Source organism: Salmo salar, chromosome 13 (genome assembly GCF_965601325.2).
Source record: "Salmo salar chromosome 13, fSalSal1, whole genome shotgun sequence".
Lineage (NCBI taxonomy): Eukaryota > Metazoa > Chordata > Actinopteri > Salmoniformes > Salmonidae > Salmo > Salmo salar.
Window position 1 is genome coordinate 31,528,732 of NC_138303.1, and position 23,530 is coordinate 31,552,261.

The window sequence follows — 23,530 nt, forward strand, 5'->3', positions numbered from 1 at the left end:
GAAATAAGCAACTGACGGGGCAAGGGCATCAATTTAAGCAAATCAATACAGTCATGGTTTGGTTTGACAAAAGAGATTCATACAGAAATCAAATTAAACCATTTGACATTTAATTTATTTGTTTCAAATCATTATTGTAACAGTGTCATCCCACAATAGGCACATTAAGCATGAAATGTGTTTTCACATAAACAAGTAAAAGAACAGTGAAACCAATTAAATGAAAAGATGGAATACATCATACAGGATGATCACTACATACGCAACCTGTTACATTTAACGGAGTTGACCACAGCCCCGAGATAACACTAAAAACACATGACCCATTCTAATAAATAGACCATGTGGTTTGCCATGAGAGAACACTAGTACACAATAAGGTTTTGTCTTAAAGAATCGATACATTTAGCAGGGGCTGTCAACATAAAACATCAAATCTAAGATTTATCAGTCAGTCTTCAGACCCTCCTTGATGAGGTTGAGCTCATAGCACAGTGTCTCGTAGCGATAGGCCATACGGATCTGGGCCACATTGGTCTTGCGGATGTCATTGCCCTCAGGGCCCTCCTTCAGATAGTCGGCACCCAGAAAGTGAGTCTTCTCCTGTAGATAAAAACCCAAGGCAACACGTTTTGGTTCTGACAAAACTTAGCCATGGCAGTCTACAACAGTGTTGTGTAATCCAACACATTGCTTTATTGTGTATGGGAAAGCCTGAAATTAGCCATGAATCATGGCATGTCTTTGTAAAAATATTTACAGTTTAAGTCGGAAGTTTACATACACCTTAGCCAAATACATTTAAACTCAGTTTTTCACAATTCCTGACATTTAATCCTGGTAAAAATTCCCTGTCTTAGTTCAGTTAGGATCACCACTTTATTTTAAGAATGTGAAATGTCAGAATAATAGTAGAGAATGATTTATTTCAGCTTTTATTTCTTTCATCACATTCCCAGTGGGTCAGAAGTTCACATACACTCAATTAGTATTTGGTAGCATTGCCTTTAAATTATTTAACTTGGGTCAAACATTTTGGGTAGCCTTCCACAAGCTTCCCAAAATAATGGGTGAATTTTCGCCCATTCCTCCTGACAGAGCTGGTGTAACTGAGTCAGGTTTGTAGGCCTCCTTGCTCGCACATGCTTTTTCAGTTCTGTCCACAAATATTCTACAGGATTGAGGTCAGGGCTTTGTGATGGCCACTCCAATACCTTGACTTTGTTGTCCTTAAGCCATTTTGCCACAACTTTGGAAGTATGCTTGGGGTCATTGTCCATTTGGAAGACCCATTTGAGACCAAGCTTTAACTTCCTGACTGATGTCTTGAGATGTTGCTTCAATATATCCACATACTTTCCTCCCTCATGATGCCATCTATTTTGTGAAGGGCACCAGTCCCTCCTGCAACAAAGCACCCCGAAAACATGATGCTGCCACCCCCGTGCTTCACGGTTGGGATGGTGTTCTTCGGCTTGCAAGCCTCCCCCCTTTTCCTCCAAACATAACGATGGTAATTATGGCCAAACAGTTCTATTTTTGTATCATCAGACCAGAGGACATTTCTCCAAAAAGTACGATCTTTGTCCCCATGTGCAGTTGCAAACCGTAGTCTGGCTTTTTTATGGCGGTTTTGGAACAGTGGCTTCTTCCTTGCTGAGCGGCTTTTCAGGTTATGTCGATATAGGACTCGTTTTACTGTGGATATAGATACATTTGTACCTGTTTCCTCCAGCATCTTCACAAGGTCCTTTGCTGTTGTTCTGGGATTGATTTGCACTTTTCGCACCAAAGTACATTCATCTCTAGGAGACAGAACGCGTCTCCTTCCTGAGCGGTATGATGGCTGCGTGGTCCCATGGTGTTTATACTTGCATACTATTGTTTGTACAGATGAACGTGGTACCTTCAGGCATTTGGAAATTGCTCGCAAGGATGAAACAGATTTGTGGAGGTCTACAATATTTATTCTGAGGTCTTGGCTGATTTCTTTTGATTTTCCCATGATGTCAAGCAAAGAGGCACTGAGTTTGAAGGTAAGCCTTGAAATACATCCACAGGTACACCTCCAATTGACTCAAATGATGTCAATTAGCCTATCAGAAGCTTCTAAAGCCATGACATAATTTTCTGGAATTTTCCAAGCTGTTTAAAGGCACAGTCAATTTAGTGTATGTAAACTTCTGACCCACTGGAATTGTGATACAGTGAATTATAAGTGAAATAATCTGTCTGTAAAGATTGTTGGAAAAATGACTTGTGTCATGCACAAAGTAGATGTCCTTACCGACTTGTCAAAACTATAGTTTGTTAGCAAGAATTTTGTGAAGTGGTTGAAAAACAAGTTTTAATGACTCCAACCTAAGTGTATGTAAACTTCCGACTTCAACTGTATATATAGATATATTGACACAGTGTGGATAAATTGTGGGTCTCTGAGGCAGTATATTGTTTATCCTGTTTGTCATCTGTTGTGTTTGTTACCTCATCAGACAGGCCACTCTGCAGCACACTGTTCCTGGAGATCTCACACATGTCACAGGTGCTGAGCTTGAACACCTGGGCTGCAATGGCGTACTCCTCCATCAGGGGCTCCTGAGGACACACAGTCAGAGCAAAGTGAGCTGGGCATCTCGCTTACTCTCTATCAACCATTGCCATTTTGAACTTAAAGGTTAAACCAATGAACGGCACCCTAGGTCAGTTGATTGGCACGAAATGCACCAACATGAACATTTTACATTTACATTTTAGTCATATAGCAGACGCTGTTATCCAGAGCAACTTACAGTAGTGAATGCATACATTTCATACATTTCTCTTTTTTCCCCCCATACTGGTCCCCCATGGGAATCAAACCCACAACCTTGGCGTTGCAAACACCATGCTCTACCAACTGAGCCACACGGGACCACACGGGAACCAAGAGAGCCCCAAACATACAGATCGTCCTACACAACACAGACAGTACCGGACGGGCACCCAGTTTGGCCTCACCTTGGTGTAGTGGAACTGCATAGGGTCATCAGTGGACAGGGAGACGATCAGGCCCTTCTTGAGGAACTCCAGAACAGGATTCTTGGCATACTCCAGGAAGAGACTGTTGTTGCTGAGTGGAGACATGGCAATGGGAATCTGGGCCAGGAAGTAGAGGTACTGCAACACGGGGCTCTGTTGGGTGGGAGTGTTAAATATAAACATCAACATTAAGACCGTTGGAGTTAGTTGTGTCATGTGTTGATGGTGCCAAAGAGAGGGGGCTATTTTGTTTGGAGAGGCTACTGACCTTCTTGAGATTGAGGCCGTGAGAGATGTTGTCAGCGGTCATGAAGGAGGCCAGCAGATGGGTGACGGCTCCAGCCTCTCCACAGTGGGGCCTGAACTGGAAGGTGTTCATTCCCCTAGCTCTAGGAAGCAAACATAAACACAGACTCAGAGACAGAATGATGGCCATGTACTGTAAGACACTGATAATGATACGGGTGTATCATGTTTGGTTTTTACTTTTTCTGAAACAATTTCTTGAAGGACATGTGGATTGTGATTTGACATGTGATACTCACTTGCGTAAGTGGTTGATCATAGTGATGTTGGCATACATGTAGTAGATGTAGTAGCTGTAGGAGGGGTTCTTGACAATGTCCCACTCCTCTGGCTTGGGGCTCTTGGTGCAGAACATGTGACCACTGTGCTTGGACTCGTCATCCACACTGTCGAAACCTGTCACCTACAGAACAGAGAAAGATGGAGAATTAAGAGATTGCCTTGATATTCAATGCATTTTCGACATACCAATTTTTCTTTTTATAAAGTGATTGAAAATGTCAAATTTTAAAAATCGAATTCCTCCCTTCTGAAAACATTTCCATCAAGGCTGGAGAACAATCATGAATTAGGACATTCGAGTGAAATAGCCCTTGAAATCATAAATAAAAAATGTAAACCTCCTTTATCCCTGGTCTCTCATGCCAGTCTCACTCACATGCTTGAGGAAGATGCTGAGCTCAGGGTTGGCGTGGGGTTCGATGGTGGCCTGGAAAATAGGCATGAAGATGTTCTCCAGCATCTTTCCAAAGTGGGGCACAAAGTTCCTGCCTCTAAAGATGTCACTGAGGTGGAAGTACAGAGAATGAGCAGTTAGTAGTTAGTCAGACATTATTCTAAATGCACGAATATCATTATTTAGAGAGCCATTTAAAAATATATTCTGTTCAGGTTTTGTTTTTTACTTTCAGTGCCAACATGACGCTCATAAAATAGTATCATTTTTGACTGAGTTTGCCAAACTCTGTATATCCATGCCTCTAGTATTTCTAACACTTCCTGAAGAATCTAATCGTAAAAAGGGTACAGAAAGAGGGAAGTACATTCACTGATGAACAGAGGGATAGAACTTACTAGATCCTGGGCACTTGAATCATCCACTTGAGTTGAGGGGAGAAGACTCTATGCTTGTTGAACCAGCCGGAGAGCTTGGCCCACTCGTTAGGTTTACAGCCATAGATGGAAAGACGGGGTTCGGCATATTGGTACCTGGCATCCTCCAGGTCCGATGCCACTTCCTGGGTGCGAAAAAATTGAGAATTAGCTGGTTGTAATTAAGCAGTGTTTACAAAAGGGATACTAACTCAGCCATAACAGAGTCTAACCTTAATGATCCTGGCAAAGTACTCTCCGTCGATGTGGTTCTCTGTCTTCATGTACAGGTCACGCAGCTCACTGGCTCCCACAGGGTTGTACTTGGCATTGAACTTGTCAAAACGCTGAAAGGTTTGTCTGCCCTTGAGAGAAGAGGGTGAGAGAAGCATGTAAGACCAGGGAATGTACATACTGGCAATGGAAAAATAATCAAAATATCAAAGCTGCATATTGTTTCACTATATGCATTTTACTGTATAAGCATTCTACGGCTTCTGCCAAGAGATTTGGAACTTTATTACACAGGAGGTAGTAGCACACTTTCATTTTGGCCACAGGACTGCATTTCCCCTTTGAACGCTACACTAGCTAGAGGTAGGACTCACAGCGTGCACATCTAGGGAATCGACAGTGAGATCATAGGGGTGTAGGTTGAGGTTGGCAAACAGTTCCTTCATGGTCACATCTTTGCCCTTAATATTTTGCACTACACGGTCAGCGTCCACCCTGTACGACTTCTTGATGAAGCGCAGGAGGTGCTTCTGGTTCATGCAGGCAGCTGCATGGATGTGGGTGTCCACCTACAACAGCACACACAGGAGTTAAGAGAAAAAATAGTTATGAGTTACTGACAAGTTATTATGAGTTCTCTTTGTGGTGTATTGACACTGCTTGAACAACAGGGGGAGCAGAGCACACAACATTTGCTATTTGGGAGCAGAAGCGGAAGTCGCACCCAGGTTGTAGGAAGTTAAAGTAGCCTACTCTAAAGCCCATAGACGTCTTTTGCATTCACAAATATAAGATATCTGTTGAAAGGTCTTTTTTGTAATTTTGTTATTGCTGTCATTTTTATCAATGAAATGAAACTGGTGTAACAGGGTGAAGATTTCCCTGTTACAGGCAGTTGTTTTCAGTGTTGAATGTGCTCTGTGATTGACCATGTCTAGGGCCCCACTTTTAAGTGCAGAAATGGAGGCACTGTGCTTTTACGTTCATGGCTAGGGAGGATACAGCTTATGTCAAATTGACGCCAAAAATGTGCTTTTTTGTTGTTGTTGCATTTCAGCTAACCCTTTTCCTAACTTTAATCTAATTCTCCTAACCGGCTACAAAAAGTAAATTCTGACAAACTGTATACTACCTAGCCAAAACCTGCTTTTACCGGTATTTTCAGCATTATCCACTATTGTTGCTACAGGCAGAAAATCCTAGTAATTAATTGTTCTGTAATTTCCGATCAATAAATCAATGTCTGGTTGTGCATGTGTGTTAAGCCAGCACCTTAACCATTACACCAAGAGGTCTTAGGAGGTTTAATAAGCTAGGCTAATACTAATATGTTTTGTAAGGTGGTAGCTATCTACCTTCCTGCAGTTGTAGAAGTCCCTATGGGGGTTCAGCTTCAGCTCCTTCATCTCCTCCATCTCGTTCAGCATCTCATGCACGTTGAACTTGGACATGAGAAACTTCAGACGACGGTGACTGTATGTCTTACTGGCACCCAGGAAAGACAGACAAAAATGTAATGTGGATCTTGTAAAGTTGTTAGGCATTTCGTGGTGTGATATGTAGTCCATATGTTGGATTATTTGTTCCAGACCAGCCCTAAGGCTGCATTTACACAGGCAGCCCAATTCTAATCTTTTGCCCAATTATTGGAAAAAGCTGATCTGATTGGTCAAAAGACAAATTAGTGGAAAGAAAAAAAAGATCAGAAATGGTCTGCCTGTGTAAACGCAGCCTAGCTCACTTGATGCAAGTGTTTAAGCAGGGTTGGATCAAAAGCCAGCACATACACACTGCTGTGGCTCTGCTGGGTTGGAGTTAACCTCGCTCCCAGGCTATTGCGCACAGCACATATTACCAAATTCATAGATGCTAACTACCTTTAGCGTCTATTGATGAAGGTATCTTCTTCTAGGGAGACTTGTGTTAAAAGGCCCGATGCTCTGTCTGAACATGAACACGCATAGCTTGTGGAATATATCTTTGATATCAGCGAGAAATAATAAAAAATAAAAAAATTACTACACACCTTTATAGAGTTAGGTCTTTATGGAGTAACGGTAGGCTCGCCTACACTCCTTAAGAGTACATTCTTGGGCTAAGTGCATATAAGCATAGGACATAGTCCCGTGAGCTCAGTTGGTAGAGCATAGCCAGGGTTGTGGGTTTAACTCCCATGGGGGACTCGTATGAACAAATATGAAAATGAATGCACTCACTACTGCAAGTCGCTCTGGATAAGTATGTCTGCTAAATGACAAAATTTTTTAAAACATCAACGTTTAAAAGTTGGCCTTAGTGGGAGTGACAACAGAATTCAATGGGAGTGACCTTACTGATTAAAGTATTTGTAATTAAATTAACGAATCACATGACTGCGTGGCGTGGCTCCAAATGGAGGCAAGACCCAGGCAGGAATTTGTGTTGCGCACAAGACACGTACCGGGGAGGGTGAAGAGGAAGGGGTTGTGGGAGATGATTGGTTGGTAGATTAAGCCAATGCCTGTGTGTCAGGAGTTTCTCCTGATCATTCTGTATTGGTGATCCCACGGGGTTTGTGCTGATTATACGGAAATTGTGACAGCTGGTTAAATGGCGTCCCTTGAGAAGACAAGATCAAGATGTATGTCAGGAGAAGTGCAGTATTATCTTAAGGAGACGCATACTTGGAATATGGAGGAGGAATGGAGGGAAAAAGAGGAGGTCAAAGAGAAGGTCAAAGAGAGAGAGGGAGGAATAGGGTGAGCTTGAGTAGGTTAAAAATAGCAGGAAAATGGAGATGGTTTGTTAAAGAAGAATGGTAGAAAGTGTAAGCAGAGTGAGCTGAAGACAGGAGGAGAAATGGAACTGAATGAGGTCAAAGTACTGGAGGTGGTAGGTGTGGTGAAGTTCTCAGATCCCGAGGCTTGCACCGAGGGTCAGGATAAAGATGAGCCTGTGACAGTAGGAGTGAAGTTTTTGGAAAAAGTGGCCCCTAGCCTTTTGGCTGATCCATTTGTGGTTTCAGGGTGTGTAAAAACAGAGTTGGGTGCTGTGGAATCGGCGAGGGTAACCAGAAGTGGTCTTTTGATAATTGTTTGTGTTTCTGCTGGTCAGAGGCAGAAGGTGATCCGCGTTAAACGAATGGGGGCAAAAAAAAATTGAATTGTTTTGCTCTCAAGAAAAGGGCACCATTGAAAAGAGTGATTACTGATGTAGCAGGACATGTAAAAGTTGACCAACTGAAAGGGAAGATTCCCAGAGTTTGTGATGCTCGTCGTTTGGTGCGACGCAGACAGGGTGGCGTGAGTGGTGAAACAAAAGAGTCATTGTCTGTTCTTTTGAATTTTTATGTTGAGTCTTTGCCCGACAAAGTGATGTTAGGATATATAAGTTATCCTGTACAAGCTTTTGTGCTGAATACATTACGTTGTTACATGTGTCAAGCTTATGGGCATGTGGCAGCAGTGTGTAGGAGGGAGGTTACTAGGTGTGAGAAGTGTGCAGAAAGGCATGAGACAAAGGAATATGTAGCATTGGGGAAGGTAGTGGTATGTGTTAATTGTAAGGGTGCCCATGGGGTTGGGGGTCAGAAATGTCCTGTGTGAGAGAGGCAGGTTGAGGTTTCCAGGGTTAGAGTAGTGCAGAAGTTGTCATATGCTGAGGCAGTGAAGAAAGTTGAGGAAGATGGGTCAAAGAGGAGGGATCCTGGGAGGAGTGGTGTGAGTAGTAGATCTGTACCAGTACAGAGGGATAGGCCAACAAGTGATATATATTATTCAGTAAGATTGGATTTTTTGCATTTACAGCAATGGTTTTCAACTGTACTACAGGGATGGAACGTAAGTCGCAGAAAATTGAGGTTGTGGTGGCAGCTGCAGAGAGGTATTTGGGTGTGTGAGACTTGACATCAGAAGAGTTACAGGGTGTGTTAAGTGGTGGTGTCCAATCCTTTCAGGTTGTTGGCCTGAGGTAGGACTTAATAGATTTAAATAGTAGAGAAGGGTGGTGTCCTTTTGTATTATTTGTGAGTGTGGTGTTAGATGGTAGGGTACTATTTATTTATTCTTTCAAGCAAAGTATAAGGGAGTTGTACTCCAGTCTAGTAGGTGGCGGTAATGCAAAAGGTATTGGATGCCAACTGCCGTTAAACCTCATCGAAGAAGTTCTGTATTGGCTAACCAAGGCCAGGTTTGCCACTTTGGTCCACCAGACTCTTCACATTTGGCCGGAAGTGTCTTGTAATGACATTAGGTTGGAGTTAACCTCCCATTGTGCAGTAAAACTCACGTTGGGCCCTGTGCAATCAGAGCAATGAGGAAGTTCATGTCGTCAATGAAGGTTTCGTAGTGGGGGGCGGGCATGTTCTCGATGGGTTTGTGTTGGTCGGCCTCTGCTGCGTCTTTGTACACATAGATGACACCGTCCTTCATACGCGCTACCCAGCTCAGGTTTTCGGGCAGGCACTTGGTGTTGAAGGGGTCCTCGCCCTCCTTGGGTGGGGATGTGAAGACTGGCAAACAAAATGGTAGCTGTTAGATACTTTCTTGGCAGTAATCATTTGTCACGAGAAACTACTGCATTCATACCCCAGACATCACACTTGCCAGCCTATTCACTTACCTGGTTGCACGGAGTGTTCAGGCTTAAAGGGCTCTCCCTCAATGTCCCTCAGGTACTGGGATGTGGTGAGGGGGAAGCGCTGGTAGGCCAGCCTCATGTACTTCTCTCTGATGGTCAGAGCACGGTACACACCCTTACAGGAAATCTCAAAGTCATCCATGGTTACCTATGAGTAGCAAGGGGAATGATGGAATAAGTGCCCTGTTCCAATACTTTAAAAAAATAAATGCATCCTTCCATCCCTTGAAGTAATCACTGATCTAACACAAATGGATAATTGTCAGCAAGTTGTCAGTTTACAATGGGACCAAATAATTTGATAATATTCATTAGTGGGTTATGTAGTAATGCTTAAGTTGGCAGAGGGGAAAGTGAACTACAAACAGTTTGATAAGCAGGCCCCACATCCTCCTTATGATTTCTCTCTGAAAATGTCAGAGACATTTTTTTACTTAAACCCAGGCATCCGCTGTGGGCTCCTAGTCTACAGCGTAGAGGGATCTATTCCTTGAGGAGGCTTCCCTACAGGAGGTCAATGACCCAGTGGCCCTGGGTCAAGTTCACACCCAGGGCCACAAGACATTTGCTGCTATTTGAGGAGGAGAGGGAGGAGGCAGTATAGATAATGTAATGTAAATGTAATAATGTGTTATGTATGAGTTTATGAGCAGGTCCATCCTGTTGGACCAGGTCTCTCTTGCAAAGGGGATTTGATCTCAATAAGTCTAACCTGGATAAGAGAGAAACATAGGCTACATAGCTAAGATATAATACCCCAGAGGCGTAGTCTCCAATGATGGCCACTCTCTGGAAGTCAGGCACTTCTAGGTAGGTTGGGGTGTCCAACAACACCTCCGCCACAGGTGCCAGCACCTTCCTGGCCTGGTCACTCATGGACGGAGGCAAAGTCATGATGCGAGACTTTTGCAGTCTCTTCTTACTGCCGAGCAACAGGGGAGGTGCGACAGACAAAGAGTGGATTTAGTGATAAGGCAAAGGGCGAGACTATATGGACATGCCTGGTACACCCAAATTGATGACATATGTCACACAGCTGAGACGAATGGATTCGGTTCAGTCAGTCATACCGTCGTCCTGATGAGCCCATCCCAGCTAGTTAGTTTATGCTGGTTAGCTGGCTTGGCAACAGCAGCAGCATGGCGCTAGTCAAAACTGGTAAAATAAAGTGATATTTAGTTCAATGGGCGAGGGAGAAATAACTTGTATTGGTCACCATCTGGATATCACCGTGACATGCCAATTAAATGTTCTGCAGCTGCACCATCGAGAGCATCCTGACCGGTTGCATCACCGCCTGGTAGGGCAACTGCTCGGGATCTGACCGTAAGGCGCTACAGAGGGCAGTGCGTACGGCCCAGTACATCACTGGGGCCAAGCTCCCTGTCACCCAGGACCTATATAATAGGCGGTGTCAGAGGAAAGCCAATAAAATTGTCAGAGACTCCAGTCACCAAAGTCATAGACTGTTCTCTCTGCTACCGCATTGCAAGCGGTACTGGAGCTCCAAGTCCAGGACCAAAAGGCTCCTTAACAACTTCTACCCCCAAGATGAGTCTGCTGAACAATTCATCAAATGGCCACAGGACTATTTAAATTGACACCCCTCTCCATTTGTTTTGTACACTGCTGCTACATTTACACCCCTACCTACATGTACAAATTACCTCAACTAACCTGTATCCCAGCACACTGACTTGGTACCCCGTATATAGCCTCGTTATTGTGTTACTTTTTACTTTAGTTTATTTGGTAAATATATTCTTAACTCTTCTTGAACTGCACTGTTGGTTAAGGGCTTGTAAGTAAGCGTTTCACAGTAAGGTCTACACTTGTTGTACTCGGCACATGTGACAAATAAAGTTTGATTTGATTAGCTAACGTAACGACAAGCTAGTGCGAATGACCAGTGCAAAGGTCTGTTATCAAGGTGCTTCCCACTGCGCATCTTTATCACGTCGCTGGCGGTAGCTAACGTAGCCAATTTTTTCCATCCCACTTGATTCTTTTTAGAGTAGGATAACAGCCTACACGAGAAATAAATTGTAATATTGGTAGTAACTATCTGGATGTCACCGTGATTGTCTACTTTCTCAATGGGGAGCGTTTGCGCTGCACGCTGCAACACGCCGGGGACAGGGTCCTTCGCTCCCACTTGCCGAGCACTGCTGTCCGGTAGTAAGGATGGGAAAGTAGCTTGCTTGTGTAGCAGGCAATATCAGGCCAGTGTAACACCTAAAGCACATTTATAGGTAGCGATGTTCACCGACCAATGTACAAAGCAATTATTAACGAATACATTGTTGTAAAAAATTAAATAAACGAACAGTTACTCTAATGAAAACGGAATGATTCTAAATACTGTCTCAAGTCCCAACTTCGGCAGACAAGTTTCGCATTCAGGCTGAAGTTTCTAGCCACAAGCGGCGGGGGGAGTCATTAGAACGACTGACTGAACTGAATTTGTTCGTCACCATTCAAGCGCGACATAGAGCTTGTTGTAGTCCTAAAAAAACGTTAATGAGTTACCTCTGGTTCGTTCAGCCATTCCTATGGTTTTTTAGATAAACGCCGAGGATAACACAGGCTTAGGAAATCTCATACGTTTTGTCCTTTGATATAAGTCAGTTAACATGACCTTTTTTAATTATGAAGCCTTTGTGCTTTACGTGATTTTAACAATTATATACACGCTTCAAAATTCACAAAAAGTTACGTTATCCGATGAAGATGATCATAGAACAAAACGTATAAGATCTCCTAAGCCTGTGTTTACCACAGACATTATTTTCGGTGTTTATCCAAAAACTAAAAAATGTTAAACAACCATGGTCGGAGTTAGTGCCTACAAAAAAGAAGCTATTACTATTGCTCTCTCTATTTAATACATTTTGGGGACTGGGCGTGTCCTTATCGCCTCTCCCCTATTATATTGACGAGGCACAACTATTTTTTATATATATACACACACAGTACTAGTCATGTTTGGACACACCTACTCATTCAAGCGTTTTTCTTTATTTTACAATTTTCTACGCTGTAGAATAATAGTGAAGACATCAAAACTATGAAATAATACATATGGAATCATGAAGTAACCAAAAAAGTGTTAAACAAATCAAAATATATATTTTGTATTTTAAATTCTTCAAAGTAGCCACCCTTTGCCTTGATGACAGCTTTGCATACTCTTAGCATTCTCTCAACCAGCTGCATAAGGAATGCTTTTCCAACAGTCTTAAAGGAGTTCCCACATATGCTGAGCACTTGTTGGCTGCTTTTCCTTCACTCTGCGGTCCAACTCACCCCAAACCATTTCAATTGGGTTGAGGTCGGGTGATTGTGGAGGCATCTAATGCAGCACTCCATCACTCTCTTTCTTGGTCAAATAGCCCTTACACAGCCTGGAGGTGTGTTTTGGGTCATTGTCCTGTTGAAAAACAAATGATAGTCCCACTAAGCGCAAACCAGATGGGATGGTGAATCGCTGCAGAATGCTGTGGTAGCCATGCTGGTTGTGTGCCTTGCATTCTGAATAAATCACAGACAGTGTCACCAGCAAAGCACCCCAACACCATCACACCTCCTCTTCCATGCTTCACAGTGAGAACCACACATGCAGAGATCATCCATTCACCTAGACACAGCGGTTGGAACTCAAAATCTCAAATTTGGACTCATCAGACGAAAGGTTTAATGTCCATTGCTCGTGTTTCTTGGCCCAAGCATGTCTCTTCTTATTATTGGTGTCCTTTAGTAGTGGTTTCTTTGCAGCAATTTGACCATGAAGGCCTGATTCACACAGTCTCCTCTGAACAGTTGATGTTGAGATGTGTCTGTTACTTGAGCTCTGTGAAGCATTTATTTCGGCAGAAATTTCTGAGGCTGGTAACTCTAATGAACTTATCCTCTGCAGCAGAAGTAACTCTGGGTCTTCCTTTCCTGTGGCGGTCCTCATGAGAGCCAGTTTCATTATAGCGCTTGATGGTTTTTGCGACTGCACTTGAAGAAATTTTCAAAGTTCTTGAAATGTTCCGGATTGACTGGCCTTCATGTCTTAAAGTAATGATGGACTGTCGTTTCTCTTTGCTTATTTGAGCTGTTCTTGCCATAATATGGACTTGGTCTTTTACCAAATACGTAAATCTTCTGTATACCCTCCGTACCTTGTCACAACACAACTGATTGGCTCAAATGCATTAAGAAGTAAAGAAATTTGACAAATTAACTTTTACCCAGGCACACCTGAAATTCTACAATTAACCTTTAGAAATTCTACAATTAACCTTTAACAAGGCACACCTGTTAATTGAAATGCATTCCAGGTGACTACCTCATGAAGCTGGTTGAGAGAATTCCAAGAGTGTGCAAAGCTGTCATCAAGGCAAAGGGTGGCTACTTTGAAGAATCTCAAATAGAAAATATATTTTGATTTGTTGAACACTTTTTTGGTTACTACATGATTCCTCATGTGTTATTTCATAGTTTTGATGTCTTCACTATTCAACAATGTAGAAAATAGTAAAAATAAAGAAAAACCTTTGAATGAGTAGGTGTGTCCAAACTTTTGACTGGTATTGTATATATTATATATATACTACCGTTCAAAAGTTTGGGGTCACTTAGAAATGTCCTTGTTTTTGAAAGAAAAGCACATTTTTTGTCCATTAAAATAACATCAAATTGATCAGAAATACAGTGTAGACATTGTTAATGTTGTAAAGGACTATTGTAGCTGGAAACGGCTGATTTGTTATGGAATATCTACATAGGCATACAGAGGCCCGTTATTAAGCAACCACCACTCCTGTGTTCCAATGGCACGTTGTGTTAGCTAATCCAAGTTTATCATTTTAAAAGGCTAATTGATCATTAGAAAACCCTTTTGCAATTATGTTAGCACAGCTGAAACTCTCGTGCTAATTAAAGAAGCAATAAAATGGGCCTTCTTTAGACTAGTTGAGTATCTGGAGCATCAGCATTTGTGGGTTCAATTACAAGCTCAAAATGGCCAGAAACAAAGGACTTTCTTCTGAAACTCATCAGTCTATTCTTTTTCTGAGAAATGAAGGCTATTCCATGAGAGAAATTTACAATAAACTGATGATCTCGTGCAACGCTGTGTACTACTCCCTTCACAGAACAGCGCTTTATCAAACTAGACACTCAAATGTACTTGTCCTCTTGCTCAGTTGTGCACCGGGGCCTCCCACTCCTCTTTCTATTCTGGTTAGAGCCAGTTTGCGCTGTTCTGAGAAGGGAGTAGTACACAGCATTGTACGAGATCTTCAGTTTCTTGGCAATTTCTCGCATGGAATAGCCTTCATTTCAAGTTCAAGAAAAGACTGATGAGTTTCAGAAGAAAGTTATTTGTTTCTGGCCATTTTGAGCCTGTAATTGAACCCACAAATGACGAGGCTCCAGATACTCAACTAGTCTAAAGAATACCAGTTTTATTGCTTCTTTAATTAGCACAACAGTTTTCAGCTGTGCTAACATAATTGCAAAAGGGTTTTCTAATGATCAATTAGCCTTTTAAAATTGTAAACTTGGATTAGCTAACACAACGTACCATTGGAACACAGGAGTGATGGTTGCTGATAACAGGCCTCTGTACGCCTATGTAGATATTCCATAAAAAAAATCTGTCGTTTCCAGCTACAATAGTCATTTACAACATTAACAATGTCTACACTGTATTTCTGATATATTTTATGTTATTTTAATGGACAAAAAATGTGCTTTTCTTTCAATAACAAGGACATTTGTAAGTGACCCCAAACTTTTGAATGGTAGTGTATATAAGTTGATGAAATGCCATGTGCGTCCACTTATATCAGGAGTAAACCCTCTATTTCACATCTTCCTCTCTGCTAATACCCACCGTTTCTCAATATCTTCTTCAGTGTGCAGGTGGTAGGCCATTTCCTGTTTTAGGATGGGACAGTCATCTTGCTCTTCAAACAAGGAAATCTCATCGCGGACGCCCTCACCTTTGGTCTCAGATGCAAAGACTTCCTCTGCAAAGGCACGCATGTGCTCATCGGTCTCTGGCAGAAACATATACAAACGTGTTACCCACCCCGTTTTTTGCAAGGTAATAGCAAGTTACTAAGTGTGAACTTTTCTTATGTCATATGCCACATAACATCTTGTTTCCCAAAAGCTTTTAAGTTCACTACACAGGACATGATGCAATGAAATGGACAACATGGAGCGCTGACCTGAAACAAGCACTGAACATGAAACAAGCTATCAACAGCATAGATACAACAGGTGTGAATGATCAAGCAAGCTAGGATGGTCAAATCCATCATGATTTAAATTATTGGTTGAAATGATCTTGTAAACACCGAGGTAGTACCACAGAAGGAAACATTAGACATACCTTATTGCAACAGTTCAAAACACTCCCCAGCAGCACATGCTTTGTGTGTATAAGACCAAGCAGAACTTGGTCCAACGTCAACTCCCACAGCTCTGAGCACTAGCTTGGACTGGTAACACAAGGTTCCATGCACACAGAGCTACAGTAATCCAGCACAAACAATAGGGCCCGACGACTCACATAAGCACTCAAAAGCTTGCTCTACTGATACATCAAATATCTACAGTACAAACAAAACAGCCTTCTAGAGCCAAACAAGACAAAAGAGGCTGTGATACTGCACAACTGCAGAAACTCTTGGCCTATCTTGTTCATGGAGTCAGAGTATCTCTGGACTCAACAAGGCCCAGAAACCTCATGCGCCATCAGACTGATACATTTATTGACTTATTCATTTGTCTAGCATCCACTGCAAACTCTATTCTATGACAAATAAGTGAGTGAATGAATGTTGGCAGTCACACATTTCAATGGTGGGACATACATGCAGGGTCAGGCTACTCTAGGATTGCTGTCTTCTTCTCACCCTTCATACTTACTTTGACCTGATACTGCATTCCGCAGCAGGAGAGGAGAGGATAAACCAAAAGGGAACCAATGAAACAAAATAAAATCAGGTTACGAATTAAATTAATGAGTTAGATAATGTTATTACACATTAAAATGAATGAGACACCCTTCCCTGGTCTGTTTCATTTGATCAAATGACAGAAAACCCTTTTCCCATTTAGAAATGCAACATGTAACCATCCAAGGATTCAGCATGAGATAATGAACATAATGATAGTCAATTGAGTTAACTCATAAATGTGTTGATGAAATACTAACAATGAATCACAACATGACTGAAAAGACACAACAAAATCAACTAAAGCGGCAATGGATGTTTATCGAGTTTAAACATTAATTAACAAGCAAGAAATGACTTACAGAAGTAAGGCAACCGGTCATTGTTTTTGGAAGAATATGAATCATGATATTTAGGGAGCATGTTATGTTTAAATTAAGATTATTGCAAAACAGTATGTCATGGTTCTAAAATAGTGGTCAGTCAGACACTGGTTCATTTCTAATGTTAGATGGTTCCTCCCCCTGAAAGTAGCCTATGGGCCAAGATTAACTGTAATCTATGTTTGTTTGTTTTTTTACCAGCTATTAAAAAGTTAAATGAACTTTAGCCAATGCTAGCTAAAATCCAAATAATTGGGGCATGTGTTCAAGTTTTCTAAAATCCATGACCAAATTATTTCAAATCAACTTGGTTTGACGTGATGATTTGGCCTTTTCTTATTTTCTTTTTTCTTACATTGTGTCACACTCTGACCTATGAGAGTTGTTTTTTCTCTGGTTAGTTAGGTCAGGGCGTGATATGGGTGGGCAGTCTATGTTTTTTGTTTCTATGTTTTGTTCTTGTTTTTCTATTTCTAGGTTGAGTTTTGGATGATCTCCAATTAGAGGCAGCTGGTTCGTGTTGTCTCTAATTGGTGATCATATTTAAGCTGGGGTTTGTCTATGGGGTTTTCTGGGTAGTTGTTTTCCGTTTTGTGAGTATCACCTGGCGGAACTGTTGGCTGTCATTTTGTTGTTTTTGTTTAAGTGTTATCATTAAAGTAAATATGAGCACTCTACACGCCGCGCCTTGGTCCCCTTTATACGACCCTCATTACACATTGCATGAATGTACCCCTATCACTTCCATGGAGTTTTAGCTAGTGTTGGCTAAAGTTAGCTGAAGTTTGTAGTGGCTGTTTAAAGAAAACCGGACCATGGATTACAGTATCTCCTAGCCCCTAAACTACTTTCAGGGTGAGGAACCATCCAACGTTGAGTTGTAAAATACTGAACTTCTCCTTTAAACCCAACTTTTAATATAGATTCTCTATTGAGCATGCATTTTAGTCCAGTAGTAGGCTTAATGGAATTATTAATGTTGTATCTCTAAGATCCATGCAAAGAGTAGAATCATCCATGAGATTCCCAACATTCAGGGGATGAGGGAAAGAAAACATTTACTCATCCCTTCACAGCACAAACAAGTCTGGAGTACCAAGAGCATCTTGTTTGTTGAGTTTGCTGTCATGCATTCCCATGTACAGTGACTCACTGAGACAGGCCACCTTTGATTAATTTATTCTCTATACCCCCTATACTCAACTGGCAGACCGGGTCCGGACCCAGAACAGGGTCAATAGGGACCGTAGGTCTCGGTAAATAATTTTAAAAAAAAATCATTAAACACACATTAGACACGGAAGAATGCATAGAATTGCAGAAAATGAGCTTTAAAACAGTAACATTTTCTCTCCTCCAACAAGAGGGGTGTGAAGAGTTTGGGGTTGCATGGGTTGCGAGGTGGGGGTCTGTTACTACGCCGATAAATGACATTATCCATCCAGACGTTTCCCATCTAGGAAATGTGTGTGACCGGAACTTAACAAATAGTACTTGAGTACTCCTGCTCTGTACGTTATCCTTGGATGAAGAATAAATGTTTTTCTAAATGTCACACCCTAATCTGTTTCACCTGTCTTGTGCTTGTCTCCACCCCCCTCCAGGTGTCACCCATTTTCTCCATTATCCCCTGTGCATTTATACCTGTGTTTTTTTGTTGGTCTGTTGCTAGTTCGTCTTGTCTCGTCAAGTCTACCAGCGTGGTTTTTCCCGTGCGGCTTTTCTCTCTAGGCCCTGTTTTCTAAACTCAGCAAAAAAGAAACGTCCTCTCACTGTCAACTGTGTTTATTTTCAGCAAACTTAACGTGTAAATATTTGTATGAACATACCAAGATTCAACAACTGAGACATAAACTGAACAAGTTCCACAGACATGTAATGAACAGAAATGGAATAATGTGTCCCTGAACAAAGGGGGGGGGGGGGGGGTCAAAATCAATAGTAACAGTTAGTATCTGGTGTGGCCACCAGCTGCATTAAGTACTGCAGTGCATCTCCTCCTCATGGACTGCACCATATTTGCCAGTTCTTGCTGTGAGATGTTACCCCACTCTTCCACCAAGGCACCTGCAAGTTCCCGGACATTTCTGGGGGGAATGACACTAGCCCTCACCCTCAGATCCAACAGGTCCCAAACGTGCTCAATGGGATTGAGATCCGGGTTCTTCGCTGGCCATGGCAGAACACTGACATTCCTGTCTTGCAGGAAATCACGCACAGAATGAGCAGTATGGCTGGTGGTATTGTCATGCTGGAGGGTCATGTCAGGATGAGCCTGCAGGAAGGGTACCACATGAGGGAAGAGGATGTCTTCCCTGTAATGCACAGCATTGAGATTGCCTGCAATGACAACAAGCTCAGTCCGATGATGCTGTGACACACCGCCCCAGACTTTGACGGACCCTCCACCTCCAAATCGATCCCGCTCCAGAGTACAGAACTCAGTGGAACGCTCATTCCTTTGACGATAAGCGCGAATCCGACCATCACCCCTGGTGAGACAGAACCGCGACTCGTCAGTGAAGAGCACTTTTTGCCAGTCCTGTCTGGTCCATCGACGGTGGGTTTGTGCCCATAGGCGACATTGTTGCCGGTGATGTCTGGTGAGGACCTGCCATACAACAGGCCGACAAGCCCTCAGTCCAGCGTCTCTCAGCCTATTGCGGACAGTCTGAGCACTGATGGAGGGATTGTGCGTTCCTGGTGTAACTTGGGCAGTTGTTGTTGCCATCCTGTACCTGTCCTGCAGGTGTGATGTTCGGATGTACCGATCCTGTGCAGCTGTTGTTACACGTGGTCTGTCACTGCGAGGACAATCAGCTGTCCGTCCTGTCTCCCTGTAGCGCTGTCTTAGGCATCTCACAGTATGGACATTGCAATTTATTGCCCTGGCCACATCTGCAGTCATCATGCCTCCTTGCAGCATGCCTAAGGCACGTTCACGCAGATGAGCAGGGACCCTGGGCATCTTTCTTTTGGTGTTTTTCAGAGTCAGTAGAAAGGCCTCTTTAGTGTCCTAAGTTTTCATAACTGTGACCTTAATTGCGTACCGTCTGTAAGCTATTGTCTTAATGACCGTTCCACAGGTGCATGTTCATTAATTGTTTATGGTTAATTGAACAAGCATGGGAAACAATGTTTAAACCCTTTACAATGAAGATCTGTGATGTTATTTGGATTTTTATGGATTATCTTTGAAAGACAGGGTCCTGAAAAAGAGACGTTTCTTTTTTTGCTGAGTTTAGTTCTTCCAGTTTTGACCTTTCTGCCTGAACCTGCCTGCCGTTCTGTACATTTCTGACACTGCCGTGGATTACTGACCTGTGCCTGCCCTGACCCTGAGCCTGCCTGATGTTCTGTACCTTACTGACTCTGCCCTGGATTACTGACCTCTGCCTGCCCTGACCCTGAGCCTGCCTGATGTTCTGTACCTTACTGACTCTGCCCTGGATTACTGACCTCTGCCTGCCCTTGACCTGTCATTTGCCTGACCCCTGTTTTGTTAATAAACATCTGTGAATCGAACTGTCTGCATCTGGGTCTTATCCTGAGTCCTGATAGTACGAACTGGCCATTACTGACACGGCAGACTTGGACCAGTTCCGCAACGCCGTCTCCTATCTAGGAGCCACCACTGAGAGACACAAGGAGTTACTTCGAGATCTTATGGAAGGATTCCAGACCTTGGCGGAACGCCGTGACCATGCCTTGAATACATTGCTGGAGCAATTCCGCGGATTTTCTGTTAGGCAGCAATGCCCTCTTATGATTAGAATGACACTCAGTAACTTGTTAGTCTTACAGGGTGCTGATGGTGACGATACAGTTCTATTCAGTACCGGTATTACAAGGAAGACATCACATGACCCAGCTGTTTAACAAAATGTTTTGATAACAATAGCCTAAGAACAAAAAAGATCAGAAATGGGCTACTTGTCTAAACACAGCTTAAAGGCATCACACACATACAGTTGAAGTCGGAAGTTTACATACACTTAGGTTGGAATCACTAAAACTCGTTTTTCAACCACTCCACAAATTTCTTGTTAACAAACTATAGTTTTGGCAAGTCGGTTAGGAAATCTACTTTGTGCATGACACAAGTCATTTTTCCAGCAATTGTTTACATACAGATTATTCCAATTATCATTCACTGTATCACAATTCCAGTGGGTCAGAAGTTTAGATACACTAAGTTGACTGTGCCTTTAAACAGCTTGGAAAATTCCAGAAAACGATGTCATGGTTTTAGAAGCTTCTGATAGGCTAATTGACATCATTTGAGTCAATTGGAGGTGTACCTGTGGATGTATTTCAAGGCCTACCTTCAAAACCAGTGCCTCTTTGCTTGACATCATGGGAAAATCAAAAGAAATCAGCCCAAAAAATGTTTGTGTATCTCCACAAGCCTGGTTCATCCTTGGTAGCAATTTCCAAATGCCTGAAGGTACCACGTTCATCTGTACAAACAATAGTACGCAAGTATTAACACCATGGGACCACGCAGGCGTCATACCTCTCAGGAAGGAGATGCATTCTGTCTCCTAGAGATGAATGTACTTTGGTGCAAAAAGTGCAAATCAATCCCAGAACAACAGCAAAGGACCTTGTGAAGATGCTGGAGGAAACAGGTACAAATGTATCTATATCCACAATAAAATGAGTCCTATATTGACATAACCTGAAAGGCCGCTCAGCAAGGAAGAAGCCACTGCTCCAAAACTGCCATTAAAAAAGCCAGACTACGGCTTGCAACTGCACATGGGGATAAAGATCGTACTTTTTGGATAAATGTCCTCTGGTCTGATGAAACAAAAACAGAACTGTTTGGCCATAATGACCATCGTTATGTTTGGAGGAAAAAGGGGGAGGCTTGCAAGCCGAAGAACACCATCCCAAACATGAAGCACAGGGGTGGCAGCATCATGTTGTGGGGGTGCTTTGCTGCAGCAGGGACTGGTGCACTTCACAAAATAGATGGCATCATGAGGAAAGAAAATGATGTTGATATATTGAAGCAACATCTCAAGACATCAGTCAGGAAGTTAAAGCTTGGTTGCAAATGGGTCTTCCAAATGGACAATGACCCCAAGCACACTCCCAAAGTTGTGGCAAAATGGCTTAAAGACAACAAAGTCAAGGTATTGGAGTGGCCATCACAAAGCCCTGATCTCAATCCTATAGAAAATATGTGGGCAGAACTGAAAAAGTGTGTATGAGCAAGGAGGCCAACAAACCTGACTCAGTTACACCAGCTCTGTCAGGAGGAATGTGCCAAAATTCACCCAACTTATTGTGGGAAGCTTGTGGAAGGCAACCCGAAACGTTTGACCCAAGTTCAACAATTTAAAGGCAATGCTACCAAATACTAATTGAGTGTATGTAAACTTCTGACCCACTGGGAATGTGATGAAAGAAATAAAAGCTGAAATAAATGATTCTCTCTACTATTATTCTGACATTTCACATTCTTAAAATAATGTGGTGATCCTAATTGTTACGAGGATTAAATGTCAGGAATTGTGAAACTGAGTTTAAATGTATTTGGCTAAGGTGTATGTAAACTTATGACTTCAACTGTAGTGGTCCACATGCATATTGGTCCACATGCATGTTCAATGTAACATATAGTCATGTCTCAGACAGATATACTGGAACTGGGAAGACTCCCCACCACTCTGAAGAATTTTGTAAATTTGGACTGCTTGTCCATAGGTTCAAATTACGCCTTAATGACTTCGTATTAAAGCTGTCAAGCCAATTCTCTGCCCACCAATTATAACGTCAAAGTGGTACTGACAGACAAGTACCTCAATAGGAATTTATCACCTGAACAGTTGGCTGGTCTGTGCTCATGCCACAAGACCTGGTGTGACTGGATTAGTCAATCAACATATCAAAGCTTTCTGATATTGAGTCAAATTGAGATTAGGAACTTTTATCCTGTATAAATCCTTACAATTAACATTTCTGAATGGATTGTCTGAAAGAAAACTTTTTCTGACAAGACATGAGGGGACAAATCAGCAGAGGTAAGTGTCCAACAAATTTGAGTTACCAACACATATTTAGAGTTTGACATTCACAATAAAATATGGGTAGTCCATTAAAGGTCAACTGCCCTTTACTGGCCTATGTGGCATCGATAGGAGTCAAACATTTATACTAGTGTCAAAATTTACTACGAAGTGTAAATAGGATAATTTTGGTCATAAAGTCAGTCTCGTCCAAAACGGAGTATGGTTAGTGACTGCTTCATGACTTACTTGAGGATTTGGTTTGGATTACAATTATGTCAACAATTAATTCCCCCTTTTGCCTATTAACATGTGTGGTGGTTTTCTGTTAAAAGACAGCGCAGGTTCCCTTTGCATGGCCCGGTGCCCCGGGTGGGCAGAGACCTCTCCTTAGGATGACCAATGGAATGGTCAAAAATAAGCAAACCCAACCCACCCAGGTCACGCAAAACGAACTTGCTAGCATTTCTTAATGATCATTGTTGAAACACTAGGTTAAATTAGGAAGTGCAGTCACCCTTATAAAAACAAGATATTAAATAAATATAAACCCTGGAAGATTGGAGAGAGAAATCATTGTACTTGAATAAAGGCTATTTACGAAATAACTATGTTTTCATATATAAAATACTGCACTCTGGAAATCTGTGTTCTACTGGCTACAATGCTGCATGACAGGACTATCAACATTCTCAGGCATGGCTTGAAAGTGGGGCAGCAGTCTGTCACTACAATCGCAGTGGCACCCACGAAAAACGACTCACCTGGCATATTGACTTTAGGCATGGTTCCCTTCCACAAACTCGATCCCTGAGGACTGGCAAAGCTGGTCAGCTACTGGACTGGTGTAGTGGGAAGTGTGGAGCCCTCTGCCTCTCCAATGCAATATGAAACTGTGCTTGCGCTG

General features: G+C 42.3%; 1 protein-coding gene across 2 annotated transcripts; it reads right to left on the bottom strand.

Annotated features, from left to right (window-relative positions):
- Positions 1–88: 88 nt before the first annotated feature.
- On the bottom strand, positions 89–23,530 carry LOC106566847 (AMP deaminase 1). Of its 2 annotated transcripts, XM_014135321.3 has the most exons (16): positions 23,388–23,518; positions 16,195–16,206; positions 15,152–15,317; positions 10,024–10,189; positions 9,250–9,415; positions 8,917–9,139; positions 6,006–6,135; positions 5,025–5,219; positions 4,650–4,781; positions 4,399–4,562; positions 3,983–4,109; positions 3,564–3,727; positions 3,287–3,407; positions 2,998–3,171; positions 2,485–2,595; positions 89–603 (listed from the first exon to the last, which is right to left on the bottom strand). In XM_014135321.3, the coding sequence occupies exons 1-16, from the start codon at positions 23,407–23,409 to the stop codon at positions 448–450; spliced, it is 2,229 nt and encodes a 742-aa protein (XP_013990796.1). In that variant the 5' UTR covers positions 23,410–23,518; the 3' UTR covers positions 89–447. The 2 variants fall into 2 exon arrangements, with proteins under 2 accessions (XP_013990796.1, XP_013990798.1); XM_014135323.3 differs by lacking the exon at positions 16,195–16,206 and having other exon boundaries at positions 23,388–23,530.